Here is a 26,664-nt window from a genome sequence, read left to right as displayed (position 1 = left end):
GAAACCTACTGCTTTGCTCCTTTTGTTCTGTTATCCTAGGTTTTTAAAAGTTGGATGTTGAGGCACGTTGATCCTAATTTTTGAAAAAAAGCCACTTAGTATTCTTTAGTATGTCGCCTATAGGACCTTTATTCAGCAGTACTAACAAAAACTTGCTCTAGGTAACCTACCTTCTTTTCAGATTTCCAATGCTCTTATCACCCACCTCCACCAAGTCCTACTGTGTGGCCCACCCAAGGCCTCTTCCTTTAGCAATCATACAACCCTTTTATTAGGTCCACGACATGTGATCTTAGCTTAGATCTGTTCATCCCGGGATACCGTGATGTCACTAATTTAAATACGAATGATGGGTAACTGCAAAGTGTTTAAGAACTAAGAACCAATTGAGGACCTGAACAAATACACTTGCAAAGAGGTCGCCACACTTAGTCACTGAAAATTGCTTAGCTTTCTTTTCCAACCATACTAAAATGCAATAAGCCGTTTAGGTTGAAAGCTAATTATACTCAGTGCCTAGCCTATGACTGAAGGGCAACCCTGCTAAGGCAAAAAATGCGCAGTGATGTCGTCTAACGGCTACATTTGGCCGCCTCGTAAGTTTGGATATTAAGGTGAAAGTGGATGAAGTGTTTATTCCTACGTTTTCACTTGAAGGTCCCTGGTAAATAAATTCTGGGGTTTTCAGTAGTCTCTTGATATTCCTCATATTCCATATACCGACTTGAAGTTTGTTATTTTGTTTTCCTAAAGCAAAATTCAGTGCCACTGATGCCGGAGGTTGTGATTACCAAGTGTATTTTTAGGCTAAGCCTGGAACTTCGGAGTCCCTGAGACTGGCTACGCTAACGTCATCTCTGCCCTCCTATGCTCTGCGTCTCCTCTCTCTAAGCAGCTTGGCGGAGCGTGGATGACGGGGAGAGTGCCCGATCCGGAAAGCCATCAACGTACTCTTCCTCCCAGGGTCTCCAGGGACTTTCATTCCCGCCGTGACCTCTCCTCCAAGAGGAAGGCAGGGCGGTGCCTGCAGAGCCAGAGCTCGCAAGACGTGCTGACAGCCAGCAACAGACACCGCGGGTGTGCCACCACCGGGACAGTCACAGCGACAGCAGGGGGCGACGCACGACACTTCTTTCTTTAACCCTTCTTCACACAGTTCCAACCCTCACCGGAAGCGGAGCTATTTCTGCTTGACGCCACTTCCGGTGCGGACCGCCGGACCCCGGCGAGAGCGAGCACGCCAAGACGCGCGATACCTTTGTTCCGCCTCCTTCGCTTGCGCCGCCACTCATCGTCAGCTCTCTTGCAGCGTGACGTACGTGCGCGCTCCCGGCCTTACGTCAGGGCCGCGGTGGGGGGGACGAAAGAGTGAGGCTAGGAGTGGTGTGGAGGTTAGGGCCCAACCAGAGGTTTCCGTCGACCTCCCTCCTCCTGACGATCTGCGCAGCGCAGAGGGGAAGGGGAGGGGCGAGCCAGGGCCGGCCGCGCAAGCCAGGAAGCCGCCTCGTGCAGGGAGGGAGGGAGAGAAGAGGCCACCGAAGAAGAAAGTCAGAGCCCATCCCCAGCACCCCAGACTCCGGACCGCCCCGCCCCCATCGCCCCGGAAGCGGGGCCCCGCCCCACCGCGCCGCGCCGGCCGCAAAGAGCGCGAGGCCGGGCCGCCCCGCCGCCGCCGCCGCCGAAGGAGGACGACGTCGACGCGGAGGCGTGTTATCGTCTCGCTCGCCCCCGACGTCAGAGCGCGATGGAGTGAAGCGGCGGCGGCCAAGGGGCACTTCCGCGTCGCTCGGGGCCGAGCCGCTTCCCCGCCCCGGCGGCGCCCGAGGACTCCGGACTCGCCGCGCCGCGCCCCGCCGCGCCGCGTCCCCCCGCCGCCCGTCACCCGCCGCCCCAGGGATGGCCCGCGCGTGAGCCGCTCCCGGCGGAGGCCGCGCCCGGGGCGATGCCGGGCAGCGCCGACCCCGCGCTGGGGGGCGGCGCAGGCCTGAGCTGGGCCGAGAAGAAGTTGGAGGAGCGCCGCAAGCGCCGGCGGTTCCTGTCCCCGCAGCAGCCGCCGCTGCTCCTGCCGCTCCTGCAGCCGCAGCTCCTGCAGCCACCGCCGCCGCCGCCGCCCCTGCTCTTCCTGGCCGCGCCCGGCACGGCCGCCGCGGCGGCCGCCGCCGCCGCCGCCGCCTCCGCGTCCTGCTTCAGCGCGGGCGCCGCGCCGGAGGGCAAGCGGCTGGCGCGAGGCAAGAGGCGCGCGAGCGGGCGGCAGAAGCGGCGCCGCGGGCCCCGCGCCAGGCAGGAGGCGGACAAGCGCCGCGCCTTCCCGGCGCCCGCGCCGCAGCAGGACGGCGGCGGCGGCGGCGGCGGCGGGGGTGCGAGCCCGCTGGCGGAGTACGAGGACGTGAGTTCGCAGTCCGAGCAGGGGCTGCTGCTGGGGGGCGCCGGCGCGGCGACGGCGGCGGGGGCGGGTGCCGGGGGAACGAGCGGCGGCGGCGGCGGCGGGAGCGGGAGTCCGGCCTCGTCGCCTGGGCCGAGGCGCGCGGAGGACGCGGAGCGCGGGCCCCGCCGGGAGCGCCGCGGCAGCAGCGGCCGCAGCCGGGAGCGGCACCGCGAGCACCGGCGGCGGGAGGGCGCCCGCAGCGGCGAGGCCTCAAAGGGCCGCGGGCGGCACGGCGATCGCGCGGAGCCCGCTGAGAGCGGCAGCCGGAGCAGTAGCCGCGGGCGCCGGCGCAAGAGCGCCTCGGCCACGTCCAGCAGCGGCGGTCGTAAGGAGCGCGACTCGAAGGTGCGGCGCGGCCGCTCGCGCGCGGGCAAGGAGCCGCGGTCCACCTACCGCGAACCGCCTAAGGCCTACCGCGACGACAAGGCCGAGCCGCGCGCCTACCGCCGGCGGCCGCGCTCCCCTAGCCCGCCGGGCCGCGACGACAGCCCGGGCTCGCACCGCGCTGCGCCGGGCCCGCGGAGTCGCCGCTCGCCTAGCCCGGCCGGGGGCAGCCCGTACGCGCGGCGGCCGCGCTCGCCTAGCCCCTACCGCAGGCGTTCGCGCAGTTACAGCCGCGCGTCCTCGTACGAGCGCGGCGGCGACGTGTCTCCTAGCCCCTACAGCGGCGGCAGCTGGCGGCGGTCGCGGAGCCCCTACAGTCCAGTACTCAGGTGAGTTGAATTTCAGAGAGAAACCAAGCCCCCTCCCCCCGCCCTCCCGGTCGAGGAGGCAGCGAAGGGAGAGTTGCGAGTTTCAGACTTGTTGCTTTTATGAGTTACCAGGTCGCTCTGCAATGCCCTTTGCTTTTCTCTAGCCTGGTCGGTGTGGGTACACCTGGAGGTGGCTCCGTGTACCCCGATTCTGAAAGCTCTTTAGGGATGAGTTCTTTGCTGTTTTAGGCGTGCACAACAGCATAGGGAGTGAGGTGGTGGAAAGGTAGTCAGGATGGCACTGATGTCAGTGAGACGTGGCTCGCAGATGTGAACTAGAAAAGCGACTCTTCCTGAGGTATTCTTTAATAGAGGAGACACCCTGAAACTGGTTGATAATAATAGATTGTGAAGATGAGTTACTTTGTGGCACTGTTGTGTGAGGTTGCTTTTTACCTGATCTTGCAAGATCTTAATTTTAAAAAGTAGGAAAAAAGGACTAGGTCGTGGTTTCTCTGTTGGGTTATGATCACATCCGTTTGTCGGTAGATCAAGGTGGTGCGACACAGGGTTAGAGAATGCGTTACTAGGTTCTTATAATCCTGGAACTGCTCACCGTTTGGATAACAAGACTTCTTGATACTAGCATCTTGGTTTAGAATATTTTAAAAGGTATATTTTAATCTGGTGAAATTGCAGTAAAACTTATGTAGCTCTTATGCCTTGCTTGTTATTGTTTTTTTTTTCCCCTCCAAAAATGTGTGTGTATTGGTGAATATCCGTTAAGCAGAGTTAATTAAAAAGGATTTTGGAGTATGCTGTAGGTTTTTGTAGGTTCTTACATTTCTTAAGATATCTGGCGATTCTGGGCCTTTTGGTATAAAGTACAAAATAACATGTTGATTGCTGTTCTTGTTGGTAATGCCAAGTGGATGCTGAATATGTCTATGTATTGGCTGTGTCAAATCTCAGTGTTTTACAACAGACATACCTGTAAAATTTGCACTCAGCCTGGTAACTGTAAAGATTTGAGTAGAAATCGTTGTCTTTTGAGCGAAAAGATCTATAAATTGTTTATTCTTCCGGTGTTCAAATACACCTAACGAATATCATCGACAACTTCAAATTTTGGTTTTTCATCCTACAAGAATTTATATTTTACTTTTAACATGGTATTTTAGGATTGCCAAATGGTTATATTCGCGATTGAGTATCTTGTAGGAACTCATTAGGCTGAGTGTCAGGGCTTTAGATAGCGATTTTAAATGTGTGGCACAATTTTAAGAATGAATTTTGTGTTTATTGCTAGGTACTTTGGCAAGGTCCTTTACTATATAATAGTGGAATGTGTTTGCATGTGTATTGTGTAGTGGTTTGTACGATTAGGAGTGTCCATTTTTAACAAATACTTGAGAGCATCTTAATCAGGGATAGGAATGTAGCAGAAAAGAAAGGCAGTAATAGTCCTCAGGGAGTTTGCAATCTGAAAATACAGAGGAGCAGTCATTAATGAATCTTCATGGTGTATATTGACCATCAGTGTTTTTGAAAGGATTGGATTTGGAAGAACTTTTGAATGATTTTGGCCAATATTCCTGACAGCTGGCCATTTGGTATATGCCTGAATACATCTAGAACATCTAGAAGGGTCAGGCACATTGCTTTGATGCAGCCTGGGTCCACTAAATATTGGATTCGAGTTCTGGTACTGGCTTACCCAGTTGCTTAGCGAAATTCAGTCATTCTTTCTTTCTTTCTTTCTTGTTTTTTGTAGCAGGGATTGAACTCAATTACCTCACATTTGTGAGGCAAGTGCTTGTGCCGCTGAGCTAAATCTGTGGCCACAAAATTCTTGAAGCCTCAGTTTTCTAAGCTGTAATATTTAAAAAGAAATTATTTCAAGTAAATAAAAGGCTGTGTTTTGGCCTACAGAAATCTAAGATGGTCGATTGTTGACCGACTTGAATTGTTAGAATTCTTTATGTTTTAAGAAAACCACTTGTTACCTTCAAGTTTGATTTGGAGTAGTATAGAGCACATAAAAGACAGTTATGTCTTCTGAATTTTCTCCAGTTCTAAAACTTATTTTTTATAAGGTAAGGTTTTGTTTTGTTTTACATTGTATGTCAAATGTTCTTAAAATGTGGGCTTCCTACCTGGTAGGCATGAGGTCATGAGTTCGATTTCTGGTTCCTGCCCCCATATGGGATCCAGAATGAACAACTAAAATCATTGATTGAGAAACTTGGTATTTTTTTTTAAACATTGCCAGTGTTTAGGAACAGTGATTTTTTTTAAACTTGTCTGGCTTAATGCAAAGTTCTGTGTATTTCTAGAATTTTGTAGTTGTGATAGTCACCTAAGTTATTTCAGGAATAAACTGCCAAATTATAAACTCCATGAAGGCAACTGGCCTATTTTGCCCCCCATTGATTTTTCTAGTGTGCCATGCTGTCCCTGACCACATGTAGCCTCTAAATAGATAATTATAATAGATAAATGAAGGAATGGTGATGTTTCCTGAGCATATGCACTATTATTGTGGATCTGGATTGCATATTTAAGTGATTATTTAATTCAGATCACACGTTGTGCTGTAGGAAATACCAGTGTGATCTTTTCTAGCCCATTGAGTTTATGTATTAATGAGTTGTCTGTGTAGATGATGTTAGGGAAATTCACACACATTCAAAACAGTATTGGAACCTGGGTAAATTTTTTTTTGGTGTTGCATCCAGGAATAAATCCTTTCCACTTTAGTGACTTGTACTTTACAATTTTTGTTTTTATTCGACTCTTTAGCCCTCAGCTTATGCATTTCATCAGTCCCATCTTGGCTTTACTTTTTCTCACCTGTAGACTACGTACTATGTTTTCTTTACTACTTGGTTGTTGTGGTGTGCAAAGTCACATAATCATACTTATTAGCCCTATAATAAATGGAACATATTAGAAGTATTTCTCAGGAAAGGAATAGAATGGTAGTGACTGTAGTGTTTTATTATGGGCCAGGCAATGACAAATGCCTAGCATATTTTTACCCACAAACCCTTGTGTTAGTTGGAAACATTCCCATTAATGGATAGGGAAACAAGCTCTAAAAAGATCAGTTGTTTCAGGTCATTGTGGATTCAGGTTTTGGGCTGATTTGAAAGTACATGTTCTTAGTATTGTTTCATATAGGTCCTTGGCTGCCAACAATTGAGAGAGGTGATCACTTGAAGGTGATGTTTTGCTAAAACTTAATGTATTGGGTTATTTCTGTTCCTTAGCCATTTTTCAGCATTTTAAGTAACTCTTAAAATTTTTTTCTGAAGCTTTATTCTGCTCATTTATCTTCAGTTGTAAGTTCCTTTTATTTTGTGCTGGTGCTTCAACCCAGGTCATGTAGCTTTCGAGGCAAGCTTTCTACCGTTGGTCTACCACATAGTCCTATTTTGTAGTTTGTATGAATGATGAGATTTGAATCTCAGATTTTTTTCCCTAATGTGTTTATTAGTGGTTTACTTAGTTTAAATATCTTGTTTCTTACAGAGTAATGGAAACCAGTCTGCACAGGTACCCGTTGCATTTCAACATTTGCTGATTTCATTCTTATATATTCTAAGTTTGGGGAAGTAATTGTTTTGATTTTATAAGGAGTGATTACCTGTTTTTGCTTGTATGTTACTAGAATGAGAGGAATGTGTTGCTCGTTACATCAGAACGAACAGAATAAATTTGGACCCACTGTTTATATTTGCACTGTATTGTGCTGGTCAAGATAAATAATCTTTTTGCTGGTGAGTTTGAATTACTCTTTAAAGTAGAAATCTTCTAAATAGATTATATTGTACTTTTTATTTCCTAACTCTAAAAATTTGTACTGTATTTGAAAAATCTGTTGGAAGTGAATGTTGCCTAATATTCAAATTTAAGATATTTATAATCTTTCCCCTTATTTGGTACTTCTTCTGTGGATATCACTGTTTTGTGATGGTACTTGTTTTGTTATTTTTGGTTTGAACGTCTTTGTATATGAAAATTTTGCAAGTTTTGGAGTGGTATTGGAAGCTTTTGCTTTTTTGTTTCAAATTAGAATCAAGAAATGACTTGTTTGGAGAGATTTTTTTCTTGAATTTCTACATCTAAATTATGGGAGGATCTAGTGTTATTAACATCTTTAACTTTTATTTATGTTTGCAGTATGTTATTAACATGTTAGGAAGATGAAGTGGATTTATGTTAAAGGATTAAAATGCAGGGAAAGATTGGACTTGTCATAAAGTAGAAATGAAAGGGTAATGAGGAACTGACACTTTCAGTTGCATAGGGACACTTTCACTGGGATATGTGACACTGTAACCACAGTTTATCTAAGGTTAAATTATTTCAACTTTTGGAGTCATTTATATTTTTTGATACTGATCTTGATGATGTAGTTTTTACTTATTATGATGATGTAGTTTTTACTTACTACTATGAGCAGAGAGGCTCATAGTAGGAGACATTTTCTGTTAGTGCTGAAAAGTGTAAAGAATTTAAAATGCTTCCTGAATTCAAACACTTGTTGATCAACCTCGACATTTTGAAGAGCATTCTTCTAGAATTCTTTATGCACATATATATAAGGACTTTACATAAGTAGGCACTACTACAATGGAGTTTTGTATCCTGTAGTCCGTAGTTTATAGTTTCTTTTAGGTTCCTAGTACGTAAGAGTGTAGCATGACTTGTTTGGCCAAATCTGTTTTGATGAAGAACTCTTATTTTTGTTAAATGTATATGTTAATAGCAGTTATATTTCAGTGCCTTTCCCACTTTACTTTCTCTTCATTGGTTTCTTAGGGGTAAAATTACTGAGTCAGAAGTAGTCTGCTTATTTGTAATTTTGATGCATTGTCAAATTGGTCCTCTGAAGGCTTTTACCTTCTCAACAGTGTCTGTTTCCTCAGTTTCACTAACACTTGGAGTCGTTAGATACTGTATTTTATTATTGCTTTTATTTGCCTGACTTTGATATCTAGGGAGGTTGAATATATTTTAAACTGTTCCTTAGATATTCTAATTTATTTAGGTTTGTTATTACATTATAAGAGCTATCCGTTCATTAGTGATAATAAATTTTTGTTGCATTGTGACTTTGTTAACCTTATTTCTGTAATGTTTTAAGAAATCTTGGTGTGTTTATGCGGTGTGATCAAAATATATGTTGAGTCTTTAAAGTTAAAATTACAACAGTAAAAGACACATGGCTATTAATCCTCCCAAATCCTGTCCCTTGTTTTGAATATATTTATTCCATCATTTGTGCCACTTTCTGAAGCAGTTCTGGAAGTTCTCTTTCGAGAGTGTCTCTACAAGGTGTGATAAAGATGCAGTGAATGGTGCTGCTGAGTGCCATCCAGTGGAAACGCAGGCTCATAAAATGTTGCGTGACCCCATCTGTCTTATTCACAGGATCTTGCACTGTGTGACTTCTGGCTCTTTCTTCAAGTCAAAATGACTATGAAAGGGAAATGGTTTTGATTGGATTTAGGACATCCAGGTAGCCACACAGTGCCACTAAAGACCCTCAAAGAAGAGGACTTTTAGAACTATTTCAGAAAAATAGCAAGAATAATGGAATAAGTGGGTTCAAAGCAAGATATTTTGAGAGTCGATGGCAATGCATCTTTTACTTTGCAGTCTCTAAAAAAATTTTTCAAACATTGTAGTTTTGGATCATGTTGTATAAGTGGCATTAGCTTCTCTTAGGTGTCCAGTATCAAAAGTATACTTGTCATTTCTTCCTCCCCAGTTTTAATGACTCCCTTGTTTTGTACAGCCTTCTACAGGGACCATACTTTCACTCAGATTTTTTTGGAAGCACTCTGGGTAAGGGTGCTACTGCTTGCTTGTGGATTTTCTTTAAGCCACCCTTATTTTTTGTGTCTCATATTGATTGTCATTTTCTATAAAATATTACAGAATGAAATACTGTTTCTTAAATATTTATTTATTTATTTATTTATTTGGTGCTGAGGATTGAACTCATGACCTCACACTTGCCAGGCAAGCGCTTATGCCACTGAGCTAAATCCCCAGCCTTAAATTTTATTTTTAGTTGATATATATTGTATGTACTTACGGGTTGTAGTATGTTTTGTTGTGTTTATATTGTGGAATGATTAAATCATGATAACTCCATCACCTCATATATTTTTTTGTGAGGAAAACATTTAAAAATCTACTTTTAGAAATGTTGAATGCACACTACATTATTATTATGGTTATTGTTCTGTGTAGTAAATCACTAAATCTTCTAACTGGAACTGTTCACTTGAAACATCTTTCCCTGTCCATCCTCTTCTACCGTCTTCTGTTAAGCACTGTTCTCCTCTTTGCTTCTGCAGCAATTCTGAAAAGTCAAACTCTTCGGCTTTTTTAGATTTTGAGTAACAGTGAAATGTGAAGTGTTTGTCTTTCTGTTGTGCCTGGCTTATTTCATTTAGCATACTGTCCACCAAATTCATACATGTTGCAAGACAGGATTTCTTTTTTTGTGAAGATTGAGTAATCCATTGTTTATATATACTACATACTATCCTTTTCTTGGGATGCCAACTGTTTACTTCCATATGTTAGCTCTTGTGAATACTGCAAAGGACCACAGGTATTTCTTTGGCATTCTGATTGCAGTTCCTTTGGATTTGTCAGAAGTGGGAGTGCTGAATCACGTAGTAGTTGTATTTTTATTTTTTTGAGGAACCTATATACTGCCTTCTACAATGGCTGCCTTAATTTACATTCTTACCAACTGTGCAGAAGGGTTTCCTTTTCTCCACACCCTCACTAGCACTTTTATTTCCTCATTTTGGTAATAGCTATCCTGACAGGTGTGAAGTGATATCGCATTTGATTTGCATTTCTATGATAATTAATGATGATGAGCATTTTTTCATGTACATGTTGGTCATTTTATGTCTTCTGAGATATATTAGGTCCTTTGCCTAGTTTTAAATTGTGTTTTCTTTCATTTGAGTTGCTTGAGCTTTTGGTTTGTTAAGACAGGGTCTTGCTCTGTGTTCCAAGCTGGCCTTGATCTCACTGCGCAGATTTCAGGGTAGACTAATTGGCAGTCATCCTCCTGCCTCAGCCTTCTGACTGCTGGGACTACAGTGCCATTATGCCTGGCAAGTTACTTGAGTTTTGTACACATATTGGATGTTAGCCCCTTACCAGAGTTACAGTTTGAAAATCTTTTTTCTCAAACTGTTTTTCTTACTCACAAATTGCTTCCTTTAATGTGCAGAAGCTTTTTAATTTCATGCAGTCCAATTTATTTTTGTCTTTGTTGCCTGTGCTTTTTGGGTCAGAGCCAGGAAATCTTTGCCATCTCTACACTCCTTCCTTCCCTTTTATGTTTCTTCAGTACTGTGTAATTTGAGGTCTTAGGGTCCGAGTCTTCAGTGCAACTTTTGACTGAAGCTATTGGTATTTCTAAATAGGCCTTTTTGTTTGCTTGCTTGTTTGTTTTGTTTCTCTTGAGTAGGTTAGGAGTGGGATTGCTGTGTTGCAGGTTCAGTGATTCAGACTTTGTAAAATGCCAGACTGGTTTCCAAAATAGCGGTCCCATTCTGCTTATACAGTGTATGAGTGCCCCACGTGCTTCATGTCCTCACTTAGAGTTCATTTATTGTCAGCTTCGTGATGATTGTGTTCGTGGTTCTTTAAGAGTGAATAATGTTGAGCATACTTCCATCTTCCATATGCATCTCTGCGCTTCATATCTTCCATGAAGTGTCTTGAGTTGTTTTTTCCATATTCTGAAGTGGAGATTGAATTGGTTACAACAGTAAGAGTTTTGTAGTTATTCTAGATACAGATACACGTTTTACATGTTTTCTTGGGCTGTGTCTTCCTTGCTTTAAAAGATTAATTTGGAAGAGCAAAAGTTTTGAAATTTTTATGAAGTCTAGCTTAGCATTTTTTTCCTTGTGAGGTATAGTGGTACCTCAGTTTATGAATTTGTTGCTCTCCATGATTCTGGTTGCAAACTGAACTGCATAAGAACCAAATCAAATTTCCCCATAAGATCAACTTTGAATCTAACCGTTGAATTTGATATGAGTTTTGAACAATTTGGTTTGCAACTAGACTTGTGAAAGGAAGTTTGTGAAGTGAGGTACCATTTTTGTGCATCCCTCCCCTGCCAAAAAAAAAAAAGGAAATTTTTTGTTTAACTCATTCTCAAAGGTTTTCTCTTTGGTTTTTCGATTTTTATCAGTATCCATTCATGTACAATGTAACACATAATAGTATAGTTTATTTTCTTGTACTATTGTTTTATGCTATGCTTTATTTCTAGATGTGTAAGACGTGTGTTATGACATTTTAATGCATAGAGTCTTATATTTAAATATTTACCTTTTCAAGTGGTCTTCATTCCTTGGAGTAGATCCATGTTTACAGAAAATATCCTTTTTCTCTGGCTAGAGGAGTTAATTCTTAAATGTAAGTCCACTGTCATGGATGTCTGAATGTTTTTAATTTTTTAGAGATATTTTTGCTGGGTGTAAAATTCTAATTGGATGGTCCTCCCCCCCCTCACAATTTTGATATTTGTTCCACTTTTGGCTTTCCAGTTAGATGAGAATTTTCTTTAATACTTTATTTCAGTTACTTGAATTTCAGTCCTTTGAGTTTTTTTAGTTTTAAGTGTTTCTTTAGTACCTAGCACACTATGTGATAATAGGTAACTATCAAGTGATTATTAACTAGAAAGAGACTGAAGTGTATGTCTTTGTGCAAATCAAGGATGAGGTTTCCTTCTACTCGCTTACCTACTTATTCTTATTTCAAAACATCTGGGGGCATGGTTTAGTGAAACACGAAGGCAGGCAGTTCACACTCAGTGCTCTAGAACCAGTTGGAGCAGATTCACAAAAAAAAAGTCAGCCATGTGTTGTCTTTTTCGTGTTTATAACATGTGATAATGAACCTAAGGGGAAAGGAAGTATATACTTTTACAACAAATTCAAATTATTTCAATTGTGTTCTTTTCTAATTTTTGAAAAAACATCTGTTGATATGTGATGCATACTATTTGTTTATTTTTAAAATTAATTAGTTAATTAGAAACAGAATCATTGTATTGCCTAAGATGGTTTTGAACTTCTGGACTCCAATGAGCTTTTTACCTCAGCCTCCCATGTGGTTGGGAATATAGGCCCTTGCCCTTGCCAAACTCTGTTTAGTCTTAAATTATACATTTCACCGGTTTATACTATCTTTACTGTTGCCCATCCATCAATTAATTTTAGAGCATTTTAGTCATCTCAGAAAAAACTTATGACCATCAGCAGTCACTGTCTATTCCGACTTCCTCTAGCCCTTGACAAGCATACATTTTTACCACTATGTTTCTGTGGATTTATCTGTTTGGCCATTTTAGTTAAGTGGAGTCATATACAATGCGGGGTCTTCTGTGACTGGCTTATTTAAGCATAAAATACCTTTTCCTTTTATGGGGAAATAATGTTCCCATTATATGGGCAATATCACTTTGTTAATTGGTGGACATTTGGTTCTTTAATTTTTTTGCTATGATTTATGCTGTTATGAACATTTGTATATGTGTATTTCCACGGTCATGTATTTTTATTTCCATGGAGTATATTTCTGATATTATTAGATCATATGGTAATTCTATGTGTAATATTTTGAGGAACTGTCACACCTTTCTGAAGTGGTTGTATCAGTTTTACACTCATACCAGCAATGACTTCAGAGTTCCACTTTGTTCACATTTGTGACAGAAGTTATTTGTTTATAGCCATGTTGGTGTTTGAAGTCATCTCATTAAGGTTTTGACTTGCATTTCTTTAATGACTGATGAATGAAGTTAAACATCTGTGTTTTTGGCTATTTGTTTTTTTTATTTTTGGAGAAATATCTATCTAAATCTGTTGCCCACTTTACATATTGGTTGTGTTCTTGCTGTAGTTGTGGCCTTTTTAATACACACACATAGAATGTAAATCCTTTATCAGGTATATAACCTGTAAACATTTTCTCATTCCATCACTTTGTTGGTGCTGTTCATTAAAACACAGACATTTTATTTTGATGAAGTCTAGTATATTTGTCTTATTACTTGTATGCACTTTTGGTATCATCTAAGAAGACTTTGATGAATCCATATTTACAAAAAATTATTTTTATATATTGTGCTAAAAGTATTACAGTTTTAGCCCTTAAATCCATTTTGAGTTGGTTTTGTGTGTAGTGAGAGAAGCAGCGCTGTGTTCTTTTGCCTGTGGATGTCTAGTTGTCGGAGTACCATTTGTTGAAAATATTTTTCTTTTTCCACTGAATCGTCTTGGGATCCTTGTTGAAAATCTACTGAACATAACTGTGGGGTTTATTTTTGTGCTCTATTCTGTTGAATTATGTCCCTGTGTATAATAGCACCTGATAGTTTTGCTTGCTTGAACTTAGTGGTAATTTTTGAAATCCGGAAGTACATGTTTTTTGGTGTTTTTAAAAATTGTTTTGATTATTCGCAGGTGGTTTTTTGGTTTGGTTTTTTTTTCTTCTTCTTCTTTCATTTCCACATAAGTTTTAGAATCAGTTTACCAATCATTCCCACCTCCTTCAAAAAAAAAGCCCAACTGGGACTTTGCTAGAGAATGCAGTCAGCCTGTGGGTAAATCTGAGGAGTATTACAATTTTAAAAGTGTTCAGTAATATGATATGTGCACATGGCGTGTTACTCCGTTGTTTAGATTTTCCTTAGTAGCCTCAGCATTTTGCAGTATTTAAGAGTGCAGGCCTTGCACTTTTTGTTAAAATTCTTAGGTATTTTATTCTTTGTAAGGCTATTCTAATGGGTATTCTTTTCATTTTGATTATTCATTTATAATGTATAGAACTATAGTTGCTACTGCTTCTATATTTAGCATGTATTGGACTACCTTCTGACTCATTTTTAGGTCTTACTTTTTTTAGTGTATCCCTTATAATTTTCCTACATAGAAAATTAGATACCTGAAAATAATTTCACTTCTTTCTTTCCCATCTAAATTCCATTTATTCATTTGCCTAATTGTCATTATTAGCGCCTTTAGTACAATGTCAGAGTGGCAAGAGTTGCCTTCTTGTCTTATTCCTGACTGTGGAGGGAAAGCATTTAGTCCTTCACAAGCTATGTAGCTATGGTTTTTTTTTTTTTTTTTTTTTAACTTTTATCAGTACCAGGGATCGAACTCACGACTACCTGCTTGCAAGGCAGGTGCTTATGCCGCTGAGCTAAATCCCCAACCCCCTTAAGATTTTTTTTTCCCCCAGTACCAGGGATTGAACTCACGACCATGAGCTTGCAAGGCAAGTGCTTATGCTGCTGAGCTAAATCCCCAGCCCGTGGCTATGGTTTTTTAAAAAACAAACGTCTAGGGTATGTGTCACTGAGGGTTAAACCACTGAGCTCTACCACTGAGTGGTACCTTTCTCAGCCCTTTTTAATATTGTGATAAGATTGTTGCTAAGTTGCCCAGGCTGGCCCTAAATTACAGTCCCCTTGCCCTAGCCTCCTAGATACAGTAGTTGGGATTACAGGTGTGCACCATCATGCTTGGTTAAACACTTAGTTGTTGTTGTTTTTTAAATATAAAATAATGTATGGTTGGTAATGTACCTCAGTAATAGAGTGCCTACCAAGTATGTGAATTCCTAGTACTGCAAAAAACAAAACAAAGGCTGGGCATAGTGGCATAAGTCTAATTCCAGCACTCTGGAGTCTGAGGCAGGTGGATTATTGCATGTTCAGGGCCAGTTGGGGCTACATAGTGAGAGCCTATCTCAATCAAAAAACCAAAAACCAAAAAACTCAAAATAAACCTATGTGTTCTCAAATTCTCACTGTCCTTCAGTCTAGGTTTTGGTGTTAATAAAACTCTGGAGTGTCATGGTTGACCCCCTTACTCTTCTAGGGGGTCGAAAAAGAGGAAGTCTCCTATCACAGTATTGTGTAGTGATTTATCATATTATTTTCATCATATACTCTTCCTGAAGAAACCTTTGGTCAGCATTTCATAATGAGTAATATCTACATTAATTTTGGGATGACTAGAAAGAGCTATGTGATATACACATTCCAGGGAAAGAAAACAATACATACTAAGGCACTAAATCAGGAAGAAGCTTGGCTTCCTGAACAGTCAGAGAAGAGGGCAGTGTTTGTTAGCATGTAATAAAGATGAGAGGCAGTTTAGTTTTTATGGGTCACCATAAGGAGTTTTGTTTTTATTCTCCATGTAGTAAGAATTTGTGTACGGGCTTGAATTCAGAGCATTCTTGTTGTATGTCTTGCTCATCTGTTTTATTTTGAGATAAGGTCTTGCAAAGTTGGTCATGCTGGGCTTGAACTTGTGATCTTCCTGCCATAGTCCTCAGAAGGGGTTGTGATTACAGGTATGCCACCAAACGTGGACTAATTTATGTGCTTAAAAGACAAAGACACAAAATCCAAGGTTCCCTGTGTCAAGTACTGTGTGATTTCAGGAGATGAGAAGTACAGAGATTAGAATTCAACTTGACTTACGAAAGATAAGTAAAAATTAGGTAAACAGACCAGAGTACATTGTGGTAGCAATAAATAGTGCCAGCTTTGAATTGGAAGTTTTGTTGTTGAGAATTGACTCTGTCTCTTCATAGCTCTAAATTTACTAACCTTCTTTATCTCAATCGTTTGTGCCTTTTCTATACTTTGGTTGCTAAAAAGAGTAAATTAAATGAAAACTACCTGTACATGTGCTCTGTGGGTGGTGAAGTTCAGTGTAGAATACTTTTTTTTTTTTTTTTAAATTGGTACCAGGGATCGAACTCAAGGCTGTCTGCTTGCAAGGCAGGCACTTATGCCGCTGAGTTAAATCCCCAGCCCATAGAATATTTATTTATTCAGCAAAAAAGTGGCTGGCTGTGTGATAGTATGTATGGGCTGTGGGAGTGGTTTGAAAATAAATCAGACCTGCATTCTGCTCCTGAGAGAGAAGATACAGTCTAATAACATCTAAAATCCAAAATTAAATATGATGTAACAGGTCACAGAAAAGTGCCATTGGGGTTCAAAGAAAGGAGAATGTGCTTCCTACAGAGGGGATCAGGATCTTCTTGAGCAGCAGCGTGCGTAGGGGTGGGGTGGGGTGGGGAGTGCTTTAGGAAGAAGCGAGAGCTCTTGCACTGGCAGCTAGGATAGTGTAGTCAGTCCTTCAGTGGAAAATGGAGAGGAGGGTGTTCTCAGGAGACAAACCTGTGGTAGTAAAGGCACGGAAGCCGTGGGCAGCGCCTTGATGGGAGGTTAAGGTCAGTCCATTCACTGGGAATATCATCAACAGAGTACTTAATTGTTCAGATTGAGCGTCTACAGTTGTCAGGTGGGAGCTAGAAGTCCACCCTGTGAAACTGCAGTGATTGCAGCTTAGCTGGGGAAAGTGGCTTATCTGATTATTTTTATTAATGAGATAGGAACAAAATGGGGTTCATGGGATGAAGACTGTCTCTAGCAGCCAGTATAATAAGGAAAGAACCTCGTAGAAATGGTAGACTTTGTGCAGAGGCATAAGAGTTTTTTAACAGATAAAGGAAGTGAAGAAACAAATGGAAACTAAAGATTCTAGGTTTGGGCATTTTGGGATGACTGGACAAGGGCTTTGTATGCGTGCCAAGGCAAAAAGTTTTGGTAGAGGGGAAATCCCAATAATTTTTCAGGTTGCAACATGGAGAGAAAGAATGAGTGGAGATTTGAGGGGGGAACCTGGTAAAGACACTATTTTATTAGACCAGGTAAGTGAAAACACAGGCTTAAAGTGGAACAGTAGGTATTGCAGAGACAGTGAAAAGCTGGAGAGATGCTCATGGTGTAGAGTTGGCAGGACTTGGCGGTCATTTGGAGGTAGGAAAAGCAAAGATGTTACTTGGTGGGTGTCATTGCTTGAGAAAAGGGTCTGTCTAAGGAGAAGAGGTGGATTAGGAAAGGAAATCTTAATATTTTAGCTGCACTGTTCTAAAGGTACATAGGTCATAGTACCATAGGGAGGATGATGGAGAGGAAGAACATTTAGGTGATCATATAAGCTTTATACATAAGAATATGTTAAAGTACTGTGAGAGGTGGGAACAGTCTTGAAAGTAATCAGGAAAAAGTAGTAGGTAGTGGAAGCACACTTGTATTTGAGGCAGTACTGGCTCAACCTCCTGAGTGCTGGGATTATAGGCATGCACTATTGTACCTGGCTGGTTAGAAAAATTTTAAGAGTGTACTCATCATAGCAATCAAAGACATGAATATTTTCTCTTTCTTTCTTTCTTTCTTTCTTTCTGTCTTTTTCTTTTCTTTTTTTTTTTTTTTTTTTTTTTGTCTTTGTCGTTTTTTATCGGTAGCAGGGATCGAACTCACGACTGCCTGCTTGCAAGGCAGGCGCTTATGCCGCTGGGCTAAATCCCCATCCCCTATTTATTTATTTATTGAGCCAGAGTCTCGCTATGTAGTTTGGACTGGCCTTGAACTCACTGTGTAGCCCAGGCTAGTCTCGAACTGGGGCAATCCTATTTCCTCAGCCTCCCAAGTGCTGGTATACAGGCATGTGCCACCATGCCTCGCTGTTCTTGTTTTTTTGAAAGATTGTTGGCTTTCGTAATTTCAGTGAGGGTTTAAGCCCCAGGTTATTGTTGTTTGAGGAGATTATGGGAGATGAGAATTTGGTTGTAATTGAAGGAAGAAATAAAGATACAGTATCAAGTACCATAACATGCTCATTTTGTTTTGCTTTACTTTAAAGACTTAGAGTTATTGCTTGAGGAAAGTAGAAATGGATAGTAAAGGGTTAAAGTTCCAAGTAGTGGAATAAACCAGTTATACCGAAGGAGTCTAGTTGAGTGCCTTTCAGAAGACTTTAAGATCTAATTTAAAGTAGCTTCTGATCCCACAGTCCTGGGTGAGGGCCTGCGTTGCAGCGTTTTGACAGACTTGCAGGTAGCGCTGTGCTGTTGGTCTGGACAGTAGTCTGTGAGGTGAGATTCTGGAGAGGATGGGATCAAAATCACAGAGGTGTATGCGAGGTGGAGGAACACCTGTAAGGTAAGGTGGACAGTAAGGCAGATGAAAATACAAAATTTGAATGTAAGAGAATGCAAAATTCCTGATGGTCCTGCAAATGGGGCTGTGAGCTAAGTTGGCCTATCCCATAAGCAGGGAAGTAAAACGAGTAAATTTGGGTCATATAATGATCATTGAACAGGGGGGAACAATTTTTTAAAAGCCGAAGTGACCTAACAGAGAGGTGGTGAGGTGAAATGGAACAATGGCCTTGAGAATGGAAGAGGCTAAATAACAGTTTCCCAAGGATGTCAGTATTGTACTTCATGGAACCATGGCAAAAGGAATTTTGTACATGTGATTTACATGAAAGATTTTGAGATGGAGAGCTTACCCTAGATTATCCAGTAGGTCTTCATGGGAAGGATCTTCATAGGGAGGACAGATGTAAGGTCATGTCAGAGAACACCGAGTGATCACTGAAGGGTGTGTCATGGTGGAGACAAGACTAAGCTAGTGGATAGCCTGTTGAAGATGGGAAAGGGAAGAGACTGCAGCATGAATTATACTATCACATGTGCATTTCTTTTTTTTAATTGGTACCGGGGATCGAACTCACGACTGCCTGCTTGCAAGGCAGGCGCTTATGCCACTGAGCTAAATCCCCCAGCCCCAGACATGTGCATTTTTTTTAAAGCTCACTGAGAGTGATTTTGATCTTTTGTCTCTAGGATTGAAAGATAATTTGCAGCAGTAGGAAATATTAAAGGGTATGAATACATGCGAATGTAGACTTGAATCAAAATGAGACCATTGGGCATCAGGAAACTGAGATGATTGCTAGTCTGGGTGAATGTCCAGAGAGTAGTGAAATTAGAAATGGAGAACAATAAGGAGTAGCTGTTAGAGTAGAGGAAGATTTATCCACTTTTCATGTTTTAATTTGAGACCCTGTTGTCCATGATGGAAACTGGATTGATTGATTGATTGATGGCTGGGGATTGAATGCAGGGCTTTCATATTGAGCCACATTGCTAGCCCTTTTAGGTTACTAAGGGTCTCTCTCTACATTACTGAGTGCCCAGACTGGGCTTGAACTTGAAATTCCTCTGCTTCAACTTCTCGGGGTACTGTATGAATCACATACCAGTATGGCTTAGATAGGGTAGAATAAAGTTTAAAATAAAGAGATGCATTTAAGAGGCCCACAGTGCTGTTACATACCGTTTGTTTGCTAATAGGGCTGTTGTAACCATGTTACATGGTAGACCTTAGTAACACAGTTTTATGTACAAAGGCAGTGAAGGAGATGCTTGGGAGAAACGGGTCTTTGAAAAGATAATACCACCTTATGTTTTGTAGTTCTTTTAATTTGATAAGCAGTTTCATGTCTTTTAAAGGATATCAACAGTGATTCTTGAAATGGACACAACAGCTGTTGGAATGTGGTCTAAGAGGGGTAGAAAATTTAAGCTAAAAAGTGCTGTGTCTATTGTATTGAATAGCACGTGTAGAATATTTTAAGCATTCCAGAAAATTCTATTGGATGACGTTCTTCAGTAGTATTTTCTGTAATGAGAGGTTGGATTTTATAATAGAAAACCAAAAATTTGCACTTAGGACTTAGCAATTTTGGGATTAAATCTGATATAAAGGTAAATCGGTTGAGGTTCTAGAAGGAAATGGAATACAAGTTAGGTGGCTCAAGAGACTTTCATGAAGAAACTACAAAGGTTGGGAGGATTATAGGAACTCAGCCGGGATGTTTGTCTAAAGAGATGAGAGAAATAGTGTGCTGTTGGAGTACGGGAGTGCTCTGGAGAGGAGGGGCCTGACGAGAGCCAGGGTGGTGGAGGACGCAGCTCCGTGCCAGGGCTTGCGTTTGCTCCTTAGGTGTAGTTCCCAGAAGACCTGGGCTCCCGCACTGGAATGAGCAGAAAACCATGCTTTCTGCCCAGCAGACACAAACTAGCCTAAGTAACACTGAACAGTAGTAGTAGTGTTTTAACAGTGGTTGTACTTTTGAGTTGTGTGCATGTAGGAAAAACCTTTTAGAAACAGAGGTAGTCTCTGAATGGGTCCTATAATTTCTTAAAAACATAGAAGAGAAGCAAGAAATAGCTTAATATGTGCTCACTGGACTTAATAATAATGTTAAACATATTAGAAAAACTGATTTTTTTTTTTTTTTTTTAAGAGACAAGGTCTCACTGTGTAGTCTGGGTTGGCTAATAACAATGATCTTGCTACTTCAGACTCCCCAGTGCTGTGATTTAGAAAAACATTTTAGAAAGAATTTTATCTCTTAAGGCAGTTGGACTTCATACCTGCCCTCATCACATTCTTTTATTAAAACATTATCATGATATAATTTGTTGTAAAGTTGCATAGACTCTTTGCAACTTTGTATGGCTAACGTATTAAATCATGAGTAAAAATGTCTTTTTTGGGGGGAGGACAGGGTTTCCCTATGTAGTCCAGATTGGCTTCCAGTTTGCGGTGATTCTCCTGAGTGCTGGGATTACAGACATGTGCCACTGTACTTGGCAAAAAATGTCCTAATTTTGAGTTTCATTTTTATACTTAATTTTAGGTTCCCAAATCATGTTTGTTGTAAATACTCAACATATTATTGGGATATATTAGGACATTTGAAATGTCTGAAAGAATGCAGGCTTATTAAGACATAAATATGTTAAAGAAATAGAGGAGTTGAAGAGGAATGGAGGATGAATATAGAAGAATTTATTAGATATAGCAATCAAATACCATAAAAATAGCATTTCTGAAATAGCATTTTTTACAGAATGAAACATTTCTAAGTCTTGACTGATTGCTTCTTACTTAGATTTTGCTAGGGATACTTAATAAGCTGGAGAAAGTAATTTGTTACCATTTTCCCTACCATCTTTGTATCTTCTTTCTTAAGGAAGATTTACTCATCATGCTTCTCTAGGAAATAGAGTTGGTGTGCCCGTGTGAAACTGATAACCAGTTGTGCCAGGGTAGGAGAGTTCATTGGGAAAAGCTGCTTCCTAAGCTGCTGTGCTTTGTGAGATGACAGTCTGTGCTTTTTCCTGCTGCTCGAGAGCCGACTGGGGACACAAACCTGAGTCAGAATAGAATTCTAAGCTCAGCAGAGTCTGAAGGGAGAGCAAATTAAAAATGTTGCCAGGTGTTTCCTATTATAAGGCTTTTCTTTCCTAAAGTTGTCACAAGTTATTTTATAATCAACTTATTACTTCATATTTAGCCAAACATTGCCTGCCTTTTCCATGAGTAAAATTTAAGCTAATCAATTGGTAATTTTAATGGTTGATATATATATGAATATTTAATGATAAAAGTTAGATTAGAATTAGAATGTTTTCTAAACTAGTGTTTCTGTTAGTCTAAAGTATTTCTTTTAATGTAAAGTACGGAGTTTGTATGAAACAGCGGCTCCTTGTTGACAATATTTGGCTTTGTACATAATTGTTCTTGAAAGAATGAGGAAGAACTTGAATTTGCATTTTAGTTTTTCCTGCTTTTTCCCCCCTGCTTTTGGATTTTTAAAAAATTGTTTGTTTTTTAAGATAGGATCAGGCCAGGTGTAGTCCAAGGTAGCCTTGAATTTGCTGAGACCTTCCTGCCTCAGCCTCCTGAGAACTGGGATTATATGCATGTATCATCATGCTCAGCATCATTTTGCTTTTTGAAGTCAGGGCCTTGGAACTGAGCTTTAAAAAATTTGTTTCTCCAGCCTCTTTTCAATTTATTTTTGATTGATTATTGTTTTTGAGAAAGAACCTCAGTAAATTCTTGAGTTGCCCAGCCTCCCAGAATGCTGTGATTATAGACATACACCACCACGCTCAGTTTTTGAAACAGTTTTTTAAAAGTGAATTGTACCATCATGATGAAGTAGCTCTGAGTTTTAGGGTTTTTGTAACTTTACTGAACTAGGACCCTGAAGTCCGCAGTTTTAGTTTACACTGTACTGTTATTTGTGGTTTATCCCTTTATGGAGTTATGTTTACTTTACCTCTATGTGACTTTCCCTTCTGAAAAATTGTAATTATAATATTTAGCAATTTTTATATTCTACTGTGAGAGTCAGTTATCAAGTACTTTGAAGATTTAGTTTTATGCACACACGTATATTTGTACGTAACTTTTTTGCTATTGTTCATGGAAAGACTGCTAGTAGAGCTTCAGCTTGAGAATAATTATATGGCTGTTACTTCATTATACTTTCTGTATGAAGTTAGCCCCATGGTTAGATTTTTTTCTTTAGTGGTGTGAGGGGTCGAACCCAGGGCCTTGTGCATGCAGGGTAAGAATTCTTAGTACTGAGCCACATCCCCAGCCTCGTAACATATTTTGTCTGAGTGAGATGGTTCTGCTTGTGTGTATTTTAATCAATACATGCAGACTTTTTTTTTAAACTGTCTTTTTGAAGTGAATCTTGGCTGTTTTTATTTATTGCTTAGTGGTAGGTTTTGTCTGTTTCATTCTGGTCTTAGAGCCCTGAAATTACAGGTGTGCTAAGCTGGAGAAGCTGTCTCCCTGCTGGACTGGTCAGCCTGTGCTGGGCTCCTGCCACCACTGCTGTCTTCTTACTGCCTGCTGGTGTTTTTTAAACAGTGGTGATGCTTTGCATGTGTTTTCTGTTTTCACAGTATCTTTTTCTTACTGAGGAGTGCTGTATTCTAGCATCATCTTTGAGAATTTGTAAGTCATAGAAAGATAGGACAAACTATTTTCGAGAAAACTGTAACCATCAGACAATATTGTAGTTTAAAAACACAGTTTTTTAAAAAAAAATTCTCCCCAAAGCTACATGATTCTTTTGAAATGAAGTAAATGTCTATTTCATTTCACAGTTTCCAGTTAGCACTCTGTACATTTTAGATTGAATTTTCCTGATTACTAAATCTTAATTATTTTTCACCAGACGGTCTGCCAAATCCCGAAGTAGAAGTCCGTACTCATCTAGGCATTCAAGGTCTCGTAGCAGGCACAGATTGTCTAGATCCCGGAGTCGGCATTCTAGCATTTCTCCTAGCACACTGACTCTGAAGAGTAGCCTGGCTGCAGAGTTGAACAAGAATAAAAAAGCACGTGCTGCAGAGGCTGCACGAGCTGCAGAGGCAGCGAAAGCTGCAGAAGCGGCCAAGGCTGCAGAGGCAGCTGCGAAAGCTGCAAAAGCCTCCAACACATCTACACCAACGAAGGTGAACACAGAAACTGGAGCCAGCTCATCGCAAACCAACCATGTGAAGGATGTGAAGAAAGTTAAAACTGAGCTTGCGCCTTCTCCCTCAAGTGGTGGAACTTTAAAAAATGACAAGGCAAAAACAAAGCCACCTCTTCAGGTAACAAAGGTAGACAATAACTTGGTTTTAGATAAAACCACCAAGAAAACAGCTGTAGTTGGGAAGGAGAGTAAATCTGCTGCTACAAAGGAGGAACCAGTGTCTCTCAAAGAGAAAACCAAACCACTGACACCAAGCATTGGCGCCAAGGAGAAGGAGCAACATGTGACTTTAGTGACCTCTACCTTGCCACCGTTACCTTTGCCTCCCATGCTGCCTGAAGATAAAGATGCTGATAGGTGAGTGTACATAGATGTGCCAGGACTGTAGAAAGAAAAGAATCACGTTTAAATAAATAATTTGAGAAGGCAGTTAATAAATGAATTTTATTTTGTAGATCATAAAATAAAGCACAGTGCTTGTAAGATGACAGAACTGCAGTGTGTGGTGACCAGAACAGTTTAGGAAAAATTTCCCCATTGCCTTGGCATATGATGCATATTTCAAGATAAATTAGTATTAGAAATGCCAGCATTTTCTGTGATGTTGCTTTCCTTGTAGATACTATCATAGCCGTGTTACTCTAATGAGAGCCTTCTCTGGTTGCTGTCAATCTCATATATATAGATATATATATCGGATATATATATATATATATATATAGATATATATATAGATATATATATATGGATACTTCTAAATTTCTTTAGTAGACTTATGAATTTATTATTTTTTAATTTAGTCTTTTCTTAACTCTTTCACTTTTCTCACAAGTAGGGACTAGTCACATATTTCAGGAAAACTCAAAGTGATTGTGTTTTCCTTTAATATGCTTCATATTTTCTGTTAGTATTGGGGATAACTTTTTTGTTTTGAAGCATTTTATTTTTCAGAAGATGAAGGTTATAAAGAATGTAGCTGAGTGTGGTCCCACGTGCCTGTTATCATAGCACTATGGAAAGCTGAAGTTTCTTTTATGTATCACAGGAGTAGAATTGTGCTGTTGTATGATTTACCTCCTGTGATAGCATTTAACCATTTTTATAGAGAAATTAGAGATGTTTTTCTCCTCACTTGCTATTACAAAGAAGTTATGTGAGTTTTCTTACCTGATTTCATTTATAGCACTTGAAAACAGGTGGACAGAAATGCCATGTCTTTCAAGTATTCACTTCATTTAAAAAACGAAATTATCTATCTATCTATCTGTCTGTCTGTCTGTCTTTTGGAGATAGGGTCTCACTATGCAGTTCAGGCCGACCTTGAGCTTACTTAATAGCCCAAGCTGGTTTCAAACTCGCAGTGATCGTCCTGCCTCAGCTTTCCGAGTGCTGGGATTACAGGTGTGCGTCAATTTTATATACTTAAAAACATGCAGAAGTTTAGTCATATTCCTGTGTTCCCTGCACTCTGAGACCTTGCTCTAATTGTATGATTTGCAGATTTCAGAGTTGTCCAGGAGCACTGACAGTTCCTAGCAGTAGATAGATTTGTAGTTTTTGATGGATTTTGGGTTGGACTCCAGCAAAGGTTGCAGAACTGAGTCCTTTCAAAAGTGAAGAATATGCACATACTGGGAAGCCACTTTTGGTGAGAAGGGTGTTTCTGTATTTTCATTTCTATTTAGGGACAGGTTTTTTTCCTTGAGATCATTCGAAGAACTCAGTACGTACCGACTCATGTGAATGTTTCAGCAGGTGTTCCTTTTGCATCTACGAAAGTGTTAGCTTTGTCATTCTCTTTTAGGATGCAGCTTTTTTTTTTTTTAAATCTCGTCTGTGTTTTGTTTTACTTGTCTTCTTTCTTTGAATCTTTTCCTGTATTTCATGGATGTGGAATTTCCTTAAGGTTCCTGAGTACTACTGTTAGCTTTCTGTGTGGTCAGACATTGACGTGGCACCAGTAGATTTTTATTTCAGTGGTTATAGTTTATCTACAAAATTTAATTGTGCAAAGAAGAGACATTATTTTCATTTTTCTTTTTAAAATAGGTTTTAGATGATTAAAAGTATACTGTAAAAAAGTGAAAAGGGGGAGCTGGGGATTTAGCTCAGCGGCATGAGTGCCTGCCTTGCAAGCAGGCAGTCGTGAGTTTGATCCCCGGTACTGATAAAAAGGAAAAAGACCAAAAAAAAGTTAAAAAGGTCAGAAGTTGGGGCTGGGGATTTAGCTCAGCGGCATAAGCGCCTGCCTTGGAAGCAGGCAGTCGTGAGTTCGATCCCTGGTACCAGTAAAAACGAAAAAGACCAAAAAAAAAAAAAAAAAAAAAAGGTCAGAAGTGATCACTTGTGGAAATGAATATTGAAGGGTATGGGCGGGACAAGAGAGTCAGATTTTATTTACTATTCCTGTTAGAATTGCAGTAAAATTTTTGGGCTGTAGAATATTTAGTTTTTAGTCCAGTTGTACCTTGATACTGATAATTTCAGCTTCAATAAATTTGTTCTATCCAGTGGTGAATATACTTATTGTTTAAGCCCACAGATTAGAATTTTGCAAACTGTTGAGTCTAGTCATCTGAGATACTGTGATTACTTGTATAAGTCAGTCCTACAAAAAACATAGAAAACGCCTTTATATTAGTGTTTTATTGAAAATGAAATGAAAATGACTGTCATTATGTTTTATAACATAGTACAGTAGACCTAGTACTTTCTTAAGTTGTTGTTTTGAGATGGTCACTATGTAGTCCAGGCTGGCCTTGCTTGGATTTACTGTATAGCACAGCCTCAAACTTTTGATTCTCTTGAGTCTCCTGCGTCAACCAACTGAATGCTGGGATTACAAGCATGTATAGCTAGATCTAGTGCTTTGCTCAGCTAGATGTAGACTTTGTTGTTTAGTGTGGTTTTGTTTACTTTTTTGTTTTTTGATATGGGTCTCTCTAGGCTGCCCTTGAACTCACAATGACCCTCTGCCTCAGCCTCCCAGAGTGGTGGGATTATATGCCACCACATGGGGCAGGTGGTTTGTTTGAAACAGATCACTTTAGGTAAAAGAGAAATTGTAGGTTTCAGTCCTCCTGCCCACCAGACCTGCCTTCTCTTGGTGCTATTTTTCATGTACTTTAAAGTAATGGTCATGTTAATTTTATATTTAAATGTTTATTTTCCATTACTGGCACAAAATAACCAACACCCACAACATAAGGGAAGGTTTATTTTGACAGAGGATTCAGTCCATGATTGGGTTGGA

General features: G+C 40.5%; 1 protein-coding gene and 1 long non-coding RNA gene across 4 annotated transcripts in view; one reads left to right on the top strand and one right to left on the bottom strand.

The window, feature by feature from the left end:
- Positions 1–1,799: 1,799 nt before the first annotated feature.
- Cdk13 (cyclin dependent kinase 13) overlaps positions 1,800–26,664 on the top strand; it is a 97,114-nt gene continuing 72,249 nt past the window's right edge. For 2 of the 3 annotated variants that reach the window (XM_063233929.1, XM_063233927.1), the window contains exons 1-2: positions 1,801–3,138; positions 23,109–23,768. In XM_063233929.1, coding sequence (XP_063089999.1) covers positions 1,943–3,138; positions 23,109–23,768 — 1,856 coding nt within the window. In that variant the 5' untranslated portion in view covers positions 1,801–1,942. Of the gene's footprint in view, positions 3,139–23,108; positions 23,769–26,664 lie in introns of all 3 variants that reach the window. The other variant, XM_063233928.1, reaches the window with a different exon arrangement.
- LOC106027753 (uncharacterized) lies at positions 17,890–18,741 on the bottom strand. The gene is made up of 2 exons (XR_001201328.3): positions 18,567–18,741; positions 17,890–18,207 (listed from the first exon to the last, which is right to left on the bottom strand). It is a non-coding gene; the product is annotated as an uncharacterized LOC106027753 (long non-coding RNA).

Source organism: Cavia porcellus, unplaced genomic scaffold (assembly GCF_034190915.1).
Source record: "Cavia porcellus strain 051 isolate PalLab524CR breed Dunkin Hartley unplaced genomic scaffold, mCavPor4.1 scaffold_23, whole genome shotgun sequence".
Classification (NCBI taxonomy): Eukaryota; Metazoa; Chordata; class Mammalia; order Rodentia; family Caviidae; genus Cavia; species Cavia porcellus.
Note: the sequence above shows the minus strand (reverse complement) of the source record. Positions and strands in the feature narration are given on the sequence as shown.